Source organism: Schistosoma mansoni, chromosome 4 (assembly GCF_000237925.1).
Source record: "Schistosoma mansoni strain Puerto Rico chromosome 4, complete genome".
NCBI classification, from domain to species: Eukaryota; Metazoa; Platyhelminthes; class Trematoda; order Strigeidida; family Schistosomatidae; genus Schistosoma; species Schistosoma mansoni.
The window spans coordinates 17904740-17917133 of NC_031498.1; the positions used below are offsets into that span (position 1 = coordinate 17904740).

General features: G+C 31.1%; 1 protein-coding gene across 1 annotated transcript; it reads left to right on the plus strand.

Moving 5' to 3' along the window:
• Nucleotides 1–219: 219 nt before the first annotated feature.
• Smp_062400 (hypothetical protein) lies at nt 220–7434 on the plus strand (the record flags this gene model as incomplete). The annotated part of the gene is made up of 4 exons (XM_018797030.1): nt 220–297; nt 1961–2026; nt 5139–5237; nt 7393–7434. The coding sequence occupies 4 exons, from the start codon at nt 220–222 to the stop codon at nt 7432–7434; spliced, it is 285 nt and encodes a 94-aa protein (XP_018652113.1).
• Nucleotides 7435–12394: the final 4960 nt, after the last annotated feature.

Below are 12394 nucleotides of genomic sequence, written 5' to 3' on the forward strand. Positions count from 1 at the left end.
TTCTCCTCCTCCTCCTCCTCCTCCTCCATATCTCTCACTTTTTTAGTTAAACACAGTAGATGTATATAAACATGTGTGTATGCTTTTAGATATAATCTACTTAATATGGAATAAGCCAACGAATTGATTCTGAAATAACTACTGTCAAATTTGTATAGTATCGTTTTCTTGGTTTTCATTTAACCATGAATTTTTTTCATTCATTTATTCATTAAGATTATGGCGTGTAAGGATAATGTAGAAGGTAAATATTCACATGCATACACACACACACTCGTATGGAAAACAGGAGAACATGTACGTAAAATAGTATAATATTTTCCTATCGTCAAAATTAGTACATTAACTCAATGTTAACAAAAACAGTTGTCTTCACTAATAAAAATGAATCATAATTTCATTCTAATTGAATGTGTATTGCTAATAGATTCTGACAGAAAGTGATAAATTGTAAACAATACCAATGAATATGAATATATGTAATTGGTAAAAATAGAAATCACATGAGATATAATGAAACTAAGTCTTTATAATTCACTTAGTATTGTTTGTTTGAATCTTTCCATTGATGTGTTAGGACTGCGACGGATCAGTCTCTTATTGGCACATGTGCATACTGTGCGTATTGCCTCGATATTGTCTTAATTCACAAGCAAAGATGGATAGTGGCTAGCAGTGGAATCCAGGAAGCGCGCCACTTCGTCCTCTTTGAGACTCGTCAGCTGGATGTGCCTGCATCTCAGAGTTGTTGTTCACTCCAGGACTCGAACCTAGTACCGTTCACTTCAAACGCCATTGCACTATCCACTTAGCCACCATTTGCTTGTGCAATACGGCGAAGTTTAAATTCACTTGATATTGTTTATTTGAACCTTACCGTCGAACATCAACTTTGAGAAGCAAGTACATTCAGCTGACGAATGCCAAATAGGACGAAACGCCTGTCTTAGATTTCACTGCTAGCCACTATCCATTTTTGTTCATAACAAACTTTGGAGTTATTACAACATATAGTAGGATTCCTTGTTAATAACAAAAAGAGTTCATGTTCAAAACGCATTGTATTCTGATTGTAATGTTGTTGTAATTTAGGATTAGTTGCAAGTATTTCTTTTTGTTAAAAGGAGTTGTTGTTGGCAGATGATTTTATTTGAATCACATGGTTACATAACAGAACAAAAACCTTCATAATGTTTAAACGTGGATTATAATCGATGTTTTATCTAATATTTGAATTCCATTCATCGAAATTATTTTATCGCTTCAATAGTTAGTGTTCCTAAAATATCGTTCTTGATAAGTATCTGTGATTAAAGAAATACAGGATCACTGATGAACATGTTTGAGATGTTTAAAAATAATATGGGATAGGTCTCAAGTAACATCGGATCTACAGTGGTTTTCGATATGTACTAAACAGTTTTTGAAAAGAAATCCTGTGTGAAATTTTTCACCTACCTTTTAGTTGACTGAAGATGATATAAATTGAAAGTTAATGATCATTTTCATCTTTTTAAAATAAAAGCTGGTACAACCTAATACCGAAGGAGTTAGAAAATTAAAACTATGAGCATATGGAATGTTTAGCTAGAACTACGCAAAGGTCGTAAACAGACTTATTTTGTTTTAATTCATTTAGTATTACTTGTTTGAATCTTCCCGTTGATGTTTAGGACTGCAACTGGTCAGTCTCTAATTGGCATATGTGCATACTGTGCGTATTGCTTCGATATAGCCTTAGCTCACAACAATCGTAAGCAAGGACTTATTTTACGCCTTATTATGTTTACAAATAATATATCACAATCTTTCTAATTATAAAAGCATAAGACAAGTATACACATACTGCTAGTTTACTTAAATCTTGCAGATAATGACACAAAGCGGTAAATCTTCTGCTATAACGTTTCTGTCTTCTACACTATATCAAAGTAAAATGCTCCTTTATTTATTATACTAGGCTTTGTTGAAAGACAGTTTTAAATATCAAGAAATTACCAATGTAACTACATATTGCCGGGAGAAGGTGAACAAACTTAATGTTTATATTATTATCATCTTGAAAACATCTAAGTGACTTCAAATTTATTTGGTATTCATCCTGAAGGAAATAAAGAAACACTGACAGCACTGAATTTCATGATGTTGAATTCATTTTTTCCAATCTCTCTGTAAAAAGAAAGATTTATCAAGCTTAATGATAAAATATAAATCAGTTTCATATCAAACATAATGAGGCAATAAAAATTCATAAACTAATAGTTCTTGATAGATTTATTGTTATCAAAACTCATTAGAGATTGTTCTTTTCCAAAAAATACTTATGAGAAACTCTGTTATAATCTATTCTATTCATTATGAGAAGTGTTTTGTTTTACACTGTAAGAGTGTTTTGTCTTATGTGAAGACGTATTTTTCCTATTTTATAGTTGGAATCATGAGTCGATTGAAGCTAGACCATGGTTAAGCGCTTGCGCGCGTGACTGATAGGTCCTGGGTTCGAATCTTGCGAGGCGAGATCGTGAATGCGCACTGATTAGGAGTCCCATAATGGGACGAAATGGCCGTCCGGTGCTTCTAGGTTTTCCATGGTGGTCTAACTTCAAATGACTCATGATTTCAACTATAAAATTACTGAAATCTCCACAAAAGCCCCTTCTGATATTATCCCTATCTTGTATGAAATTCTGTTTTATTAGTAGTTATTGTGAAAGTATTTCAGTGTTTAATAAATTGATTTAATCCCTAAGAGAAGTAAATTCTACTAGTAAACTATTTTTTATTATTCTCTCACTATTTCAGATTACCATAAATGATCCATTTAATCAATGTAAATGGTGATACTTAATAACGTAAAGAATCCTTCATTAAATATGTAGCTTCTGATTGGACAAAATCATTTAAAACGAATTTATTTATTAATTATTAAATTAATTGGGTTTAGCGTTTACACCAGTATATCCAACCATTTAGTTGATTGACATCATGATTTTCAGGATCAGAAAACAAAGATAGCATTTCGATTTTCAGTCTTATTATTTTTTGTTGTATTTTCTTCAGAAACATTATGTTGAGTTAAGGAGACTATATTTCGCTATTATAAGCGAAGATGGACAGTAGCCAGCAATGGAATCCAGGACGCGCGTTTCGTCCTATTTGGGACTCGTCAGCTAGATGTCCCTGCATTTCAGAGTTGATGTTCAGATGACATTTAAAACTGAATATCTATGGTACCCTCAGATAAGTGAGAAAATACTTGTATCAATCGATATGTATCTAACTTGGTACTATTAAAAAATAGTAGAAAACGTAATTGAATATCTTGAGAGTACTAAAATGCTAGTATTTATCTAAAAGATGCAAACCTGACCCTATACTAGGTGATATGTAAAACGGACTCTGGTGTAAAATAAATAGTTATCTGGTTACTTCATACTCATATACAAGTTTACAGATATTTATAATACAGCAGTGAAAACTTATTCATAAAAAGAAGACATTTGCTATGCTTTAGTTCTATGTTATGTATTGAATGGAAAAAATAATGCCTAGGTGTTTTTGCAAAGATCTAAGATTGTTTGAGGGGCTAATGTACAATTGCTCGTTTGTTAACATTAGATTTAATCAGTTCCAAAAGCGAATACAGAATGATTAGGCCTCAGATTAGAAAATTCATATATTAATTGGTCCAGAAAATCTATGTAGCTTAAATTCTTAAGTTTTGTCATCGAATAAATTACAGCGATTTAGTAATTCGTTATGTTTACAAAAGTAAAAATGAAGTTTTTATTTTTCACAGGTGGAATCATCAATGGCTTATTCTGGATTCTATTAAGAAATTAGATTGACTTTTTGTAAAAATGAAATGTCTTAGAGGATGATAATAAACGTCATTTTATTCAGAACTGAATTCATGAAGACATCAGATAATTCACTATCTGCTTTTCTTTTTGTAGTCTGTATTTAACGAGTATAGATTTATTAATGTGTGACAAATAGTATATTTTTCGGTGCATCTCACTTTGTTTACTCAGTGTGTTTTTCCTAAATGTGAAATATGGGTGTGTTTTATTAGAGTAGAATATTTTGACGAAGTAACAATCTGACACAAATGTGTATCTGAACGTACTAAACAGCAAGTTGCCTGTAGCCATTTATTCTTCAGCTTGTAAAAAGCCCCCCAATGCCCTGGTACGGCCGAGGGTGAAGAGAGTCTGCTCTCCCTCTTGAAATGCTCTCACATAGCCACGCGTATACAGCTACTGGCAAGAAAGTCCTACTCACTGCCTTATTGTAGCGGGGGTGTTGTTTACGAAATTGAGAGGGTGAAAAGCGGATTTCCGGCTCTTTAACTGAGTTGGTGCATATGGAGAATCCACCTAGGGAAGTTGGAAAACCGCCCCACATGGGCTCCAGGATCCTGAACGAACAAATGGCATATGAACCTACTGTTGGTCACTGGCTACCATGAGACTGCATCTCCTGACGCTGCTCCACTGCCTTGTGGATCAGACATTTAGGTCGAGGGCTCCGGGTGTGGCCCTCTAAGAAAACTATATGCTTCGGTTTTGGCACCCGGAGAGTATCATAGCCCACACACAAATCAAGTGACTTGTGTTCCGCTGATGTATTCGGTGTTTCTTTTTATCAGCATTTATCTGTTCAAATACATATAAATAAAATAAAAAGCGAATATGCTGTAAATCTGTTTAGAAAGATATAAATATAATTGAGATTCAAATATGTTGTTCCATTTTGCAAGATTAGGAAAAAATATTACTACATTTATTTTATTTTATTTATTATCAGCAAATCAAGTAAAGAATGAGCCCATTCATCATTGGAGAAATCAAACCGTCAGTCCAACTTCATCAATAAAAAATTATAATATAGCTTCACCGGGACATGGTCAATTATTGAGTAGTATTAATGAAAATCCGCTAAGCATAAATCATAATGTAGAATTATTATCAAAATCAACTATAAGCAATAAAAATAATAATAATAATCATGATAATAATTATGATGTCAATTTTGTCAGTATACAAAACTCTTTAAATAACTCAATTATTTCACCTGATGAATCTGGTTCGCCAAGAAGTATTTATCAATTTATAACATCATCATCATCAATTCAGGTGACACAAACAACACCGACAGTAGCCAAGACAATTACAACTGACTACAAGCAATATGGATGTAATACCCGGGAAATAAACTACAAATTTAATCAGCTGGTATGTTGTTACTGTGCTTTTTCTTTATATTATTATATAACGTCTTTTTGTTATGTAGAAACAGTAGCGATAGTTTCTTATTATTTATTGTCATTATCAGTCAATTTATTAACAAATCATTATGAATCTCACAAAAATTATTAACTAACCCAATATTTATAAAGCTGGTAACACCTACGAAGAAGATTACATATGAGTGAAACAACTGTGTTGTAATTTTTCTAATGCTCATTGCATTTGATGTCAATTACATACATAGAGCTGATTGATCACCAGATGGTAACTAATGTCATGTATGTCAGGTTCTTCTTAATGTAGATAGAATTCTATCGACCAAGTTGCAATGTGGCCAATAGTATAGATGACTCGACACCGCTTGCACCATGTCAGGAAACCCCGTCGACTACTACCAACTGCCACCTTACACTTCAACATAATGTAATTCAATGACTAGATTTGAGAATATGTTAATCCCATTTAAATTTAAAACATGTTATCTACATCGTTAATACAATGCTAACAATAATCCCAAAACACTATTTAATTCAGCAGGTTCCTTTAGTCTTAAATCACAAAGTTATGAGGCAATTTAATCATTCGTCTAAGTTTCAATTGAGTTACACTATAGATAAACTAAACACTCATATTATAGATAAAGTTATTTGAGGATTGGGAAAAGCTTTCGTACAATCTCTGATCATAAAGTCATAAGATAACTAAAGAGAAAAATATAATCAATCGGTTGAAAAAGAGAATATTTCCGTTTTAAAGAAGCCGTTTAATTATTTAACTATGATTTAAAAAGTAACCAAATCTTTGTTTAAATAAATCACTAATTTTCAAGAATAATGCGTGAATTATCGGACATTCACAAGGACCAAGTCAATCAATATCTTACTCTGTGGATTCAGAAAATCTTTCCCCTGAATATTAGATCAATTTGTATTCAGTATAAATACTACATTTATTATTATTTCATTACAGATATCCTGATAAACAATAGCCAAAAGTATAAAAACTATGTGCATGACATCATCAGATTCTGTAGTTAATGTGTAAGACTTACAACGCAAACTTGTAATTTACGTAAACGTTTATAAAATTAGTTAAGACTAGTACATGAACTACACGAATATAAAGCAAAAACTGGACTCATTTATATACGAATAATAACGGTTAGTAAGAAGACAAACAGAAACATTTTAATGCACTATTGATCGGTGCACTCAGTTCCTCTCACGTTTTACAAATTGCGCATGTTAAATATATGTATATCATTGACTCGTAAAGCTTTGTCGCCCGTAGCTCACAAAAATGACAGACATATCAATATATGAGTCTCATTTATTGCTACCATGAAAATCAAGGAAACTGATTTTGACTAGTAGCAGAGTGACGTTTATTTATACAAAACAGAGCTGCTGATATAAAGCCATGAATGAATGATTATCAAAGAATCGGTCAGCCATTCAGAAAAGAGTTATTTCTTTCAGATAGAATACTTAACACCGAGATCAATCACTATTGAATATTATTTTTTATGTAAGTGGTTTTAGAAAATGAACCCAGGTCGGTGAAATGAAGGTATAACTGTCTATAAATTTAAATACCAATGTACTTTAAGAACCTTCGACAAATACAATATAAAGTAACTCGAATAAAAGGTAATGAAGTGAACGGTCGATTTCGTTTACTTCTTCATCAGGCTCTGCAATTGTGAATCGAAAACTATTATTATTGTGTTACAATAAAGAAAGTATTAAAGTTTAAGTAATCAATGTTATAAATTGAAAATGGTAATCTTTACATCGATTGAGTCATTAATACCACAAATCACTAATATAATCAGATATAATCCTCGGTAATATAAAAACATTGTATGTGAAAACAAGTTAATAGATGATAGTAAATTTTTTGGTGTGGTTGATATGATCGTAACAACAGTAGTAGTAATAATAATAGTCACATTAAGGACAATTATTAATAAAAATACACTGTAGGTCACAAAAGATGAATGTATATAGAGAAGTGTCTTGGAAGGGAGTGTAAACCACAACAAAGAAGTAAGGGACACAACTAGGACTAAGAATGAAACGGACATAACGCCAGTGAAGGTAAATAGAGAGATTGTGTGTATCACTTTTATATATACAAGTTAGGTTTATTCGAATTGATATCAGCTGCTTCAGCTGCATAAATTGTTTTTTTTTAACCTTTTGGTAAATTACTGGGGAATTGATGTATAACTAAGAAGGAATCCTCAACTTTGATGTTATATCTATGGTCGATCAAGTAAGAAAAATTAGTATTATTAATAGATTAAGTAACATCTCTTCCTAATTGTAGAGCCTGGTGAAAACGTTATCGACGATGATCATTCGTTCTAGTATTTCTTGTTTTTAAATATTCTACTTTAATTTTTAAACTGATTCAAATAAACTTATGGGGCCAGCTATATTTTATGTTCATCCATTTGTGTGTTTGTGTCTAACCTAGAAGTACTCATTTATTAGAAGCTTGAAATACTGATGAAGATAACCTTCAGTAGTCAGCGATTGAAAAAGAAGAAACTAAACCTAATCTGTTCTTTACAACTACAGATTGAAAGTGAACTGTTTTGAATGCATTTTGTATAGTAAAGTATACGTAAAATATGTATTTCTATTAGTGAATTAAGTCACGTTTTTAGTTTTTAGTAAGGATATGTGTTTCAAAATATTTTTACTATTTCCCCTATGTATTTGTTAATCGTGAAATTTCTTATTCTTTTTACTGACTTGCTCTAGTTTATTCAATTTACAATCACAACAATCACTCCTTATACTAACATTAGGATTGATAAGCTTTTTCACACTACCTTCGACAGAAGAACCTCTATCTACATTAATATGATCCTGTAGCCTATATAGGAAAAATTCTCATTCTATACTGTATTAAATCTAATCATAACAACATATGTTGTAATGTATCAAATCTTTGTACTCAAATATAAAACTTCTGAAAAACACAAATTATTATTTAAAAGATTTTGATGGAGTTTTGTTCTCTGAGCTCGGATTGTTTTGCTCGTGGAGTTTTCATCATTCTTCTGAACGACATCATCAGCACAAACTTCGAGTAGAAACGAAATGTTTTCGAATTTCTCCACATGTAGTTCACAACTTGTCCTGTCCAACTCAGAGAACAAAACTTCATCAAAATCATCCACCTGAGCTATAAATCTTCTCCACCATTATTTGAAAGAATTAGAAAAAGAAACAACAACAAAAGAAAAAAACAAAAAACCCCCCACAATTTATTTTATTTGCTGTTTATCGAAAATTTTAATTTATCACCTTTCACATATTAATTTAGAGTATTAAACAGAAACATACGAATATAAATTAAGAAAATAAAGATTATTATATGACAAAATATGTTGATAACTTATTAAGATTCAACATATGACGAAACGGCCGTCCATTGCTTCCAGGTTTTCCATGGTAGTCTAGCTTCAATTGACTCATGATTTCAACTATATATATACTTTATTTGTTTGTTTGTATCTATTGAGATGAAGTCATAAAATGAATTGTAACCTTTTTTCGTTTTATTATTTGAACTGATTAAAATCTTGTTGGTAAAACGTTTGTTCAATTTAAAATCATAATTCAAAGTATTGTTTTTTCTAATTCTTTTAAATAATGGTGAAGAAGATTTATAGCTCAGGTGGATGATTCGGATGGAGTTTTGTTCTCTGAGCTGGACAGGATAAGGTGTGAACCATATGTGGAGAAATTCGAAAACATTTCATTTCTACTCGAAGTTTGTGCTGATGATGTCGTTCAGAAGAATGATGAAAACTCCACGAGCAAAACAATCCGAGCTCAGAGAACAAAACTCCATCAAAATCTTTTAAATAATCATTTGTATTTTTCAAAAGTTTTATGTTTAAGTACAAAGATTTGATACATTACAACATATGTTGTTATGATTAGATTTAATATAGTATAGAATGAGAAGTTGGTAAAACTTTTGTCGCATTTTAAAATCATAATTCAATGGGTTTATTTGTTTATGTATGTTTGTAAAAACACTCAAAAAATAAGAAACAAAGGGTATGAACTAAGGGTAAAAAATCTTAGACATAATGTGATGATTTATTATCTTTACAAAGTTTTAATTAAAAGTTATTTATATTATCGAAAAAAAGAAGAGATAAATACCAACTTATAATATTTAATTAATTATATGAATTTAAATGTATCAGAATGTGCTTTCAATTGGAATTTGTATAAAGATAATTACGACTAGCAAACTAGCCGGCGAGTTATTTTATTTAAGTTTGAGGCTTTTAAACATTTGACACTTGTAAATAAATAATATATTTGTAATATCCCAATGAGTTCACACGTGAACTTGAAGAAGCTCTAAGAAGCTCAGAAGGAGCCGAACATATTCCATCCAATCAGCTTTTGGAAGATTATTCCAGAATCACTACGTGTAGTTTCCCAATTAGACAGATGCTAATAACCCTCCTGTGTGTGGATTGGATAACTGAAATGATGATTTCGTTTTTACTAAGAACTACAAATATCTGACAGTTTTGTACCATGATTGACACTGTGTTGGTAATAACATTCCTACTTACTAATCTTTTGTCTTCTCTCTTGTGACGTTGTGGGTTCGATCGTTCAAATAGTCTATTAGTACGCGGCAAAGCGAGAATCTAAGCTCTAGATACAACAATTTCACATACGATATTTATGACTCCTTTATATTTGATTGGGAGTTTAATTCTGTACCACAGTTTTTGTATTTAACCATGGTTAACTTTTTTGACATAACAATCAACGACTAATGACTTTAGATGACATGACTTAGAATTATCTACAGTGATGTAGGTACATTCAATCTTTTTTTTCTATTACTTCCTGAATTCCAAAATCTTTTTAAATTTCTGTTCTCTTTCTACATCTAGACTTTTCTATTCATAATGATACTGTCATTACTTCTAACACTATGGGATTTTTTGTGATGATTTTATTTCATTGTGTTAATGTGATGTGATTAATTAAATCGATTAAAATGTGTCAGCTTCTATGTTGCTCATAATTCTGTGATTGATGTGATAACCTTTGGATTATTTGATTGACTTTCACTGAATTATAAAAAATAATGTTTGTTAACAGTAGGTATTTTGAAGTAATTCATTTCTTAGTTGAAATCATGAGTCAATTGAAGCTAGACCACCATCGAAAACCTGGAAGCACTGGACGACCGTTTCGTCCTATTATGGGACTCCTCAGCAGTGCGCATCCATGATCCCGCACACGCGAGATTCGAACACCGGACCTACCAATCTCGCGCCGGAGCATTTAACCGATAGACCACTGAGCCGGCATCCAACGGTGTTAATGTCAAACTTCAACCAATCCACGATAGCTTCAATTGACTCATGATTTCAACTATGAAAATACTAAATTCTCCACAGAACCCCTGTTGATCTATATTTCATTTCTGTTCAGCTGAAAAGGAGGGGAAGTCAATCGGTCTCAGATTTTAATAACATTGAGTTACTTTCAACAAAAATAGATCTTATAATAAGTAAAAGTAAATTGATGGATATCCTCATACGTAGAAACAGAAAACAAATCAACCAAATATATTCCAAAGGGATTTGTACTCATAAAATATATAAAAGAGTTTCCATATATATGATTCCGCTAGTACCTTCAAGAGTAAATATAACTTTACAGAAAAGCATCATACTTGTCTTTGAAACATGCAATTTGAAATCAGAATTTTTATATACATGTAAAACTTCATTGCTACCCATTTACAACAAGAAGTTTCTTTTAACAAAAAAGATTATTCTTAGTATAATTAACATTCATTTGTTAGGTAGACAAGTGGTGGTTTGAAATACTGATGAAATATGAAGTAACAAAGCTAACTTTGAAATCAAACTGTAGTTGTTCATAAGCTTAACTTATAAGGCTCTTTGATTTTCTGTTAAATACCTATAAAGACGGCTTTAACAGACTACAATACCTCAGAAATAAAGAACTATGAATAGATGTTACCTATTTTCGGTTCTAATAAATTTATGTCTCATTACTAAACTTTAGCCTATAAAACTTAATGCATAATCATCATTGTTTTGAGAAGTTTTTTCGTCTGTTATTCATTTACATTTTCCATTATAGTTAAATCACGTACATTTTGTCTACGTGACTTTTTTAAATTAACTTTTTCTTCAATATTTATTAGATTTAAAGGCAATGTTATATGTATTATTTACATAAATAACTTCCATTTCGATAAGAGTTTATTTCATTATCAGAACTAAAGTTTTATCAATCTATCTATCTATCTATCTATTTATCTATATATATATATATATATAGTAGTATAATAGTATAGTAGGATAGGGGTATAGTATATCTTCATAAATATCATGAGTAATCACAAACAGTTTAAAAAATATACCAAAACTACGAATACACTTTGTATAGCTGTAATTGGAAAACAATTATTTAATTAAATAGACAATAATAGTCTTTTGATGATTACGTAACTTTCACAAATAATAAACCTTGAGAAATTGAAAACAAGAAATATTTGTCAATAATAGTTAGGGTCTGAGAGTAATAAGTCAATATTCGAAACAATAATTTTCATATATAAGAACTTTCGTCTAAATTAGAGCGAATAGTTTCACAGTATTTGGACACCGAGTTGATGTAAGACATTAAATAGGAAGAATATATTTGTAAAATCTCAGAGAATGAATTTGAAGTAAATCCAACGTTTCGCCTGGCAGTCTGGTTCAAGCTTTTTCAAGGAAATATATATATTTTCACATTTGAAAATTCATGGAGTCAATTGAAGCTAGACCACCATCGAAAACCTGGAAGCACTGGACGGCCGTTTCAAGTAGTCAACATGTTTCTCTAATTTCTTGTTAGAATTTTGATTCTACTAGAGCATAAATGTTTGATATCGATCTTGGTCGCTTCAATACTAAAAACAGAAAATAACCTGAGTTCATTTACTCGACGATTGTTTGTAGTTGACTAACAATTAAAAACATCGAATGTTATAACATGACACTGAGATTTATTTGGCGAAATTCATAGAAATAAACCTTAATAAATTAGGTATCGTGCTCACAC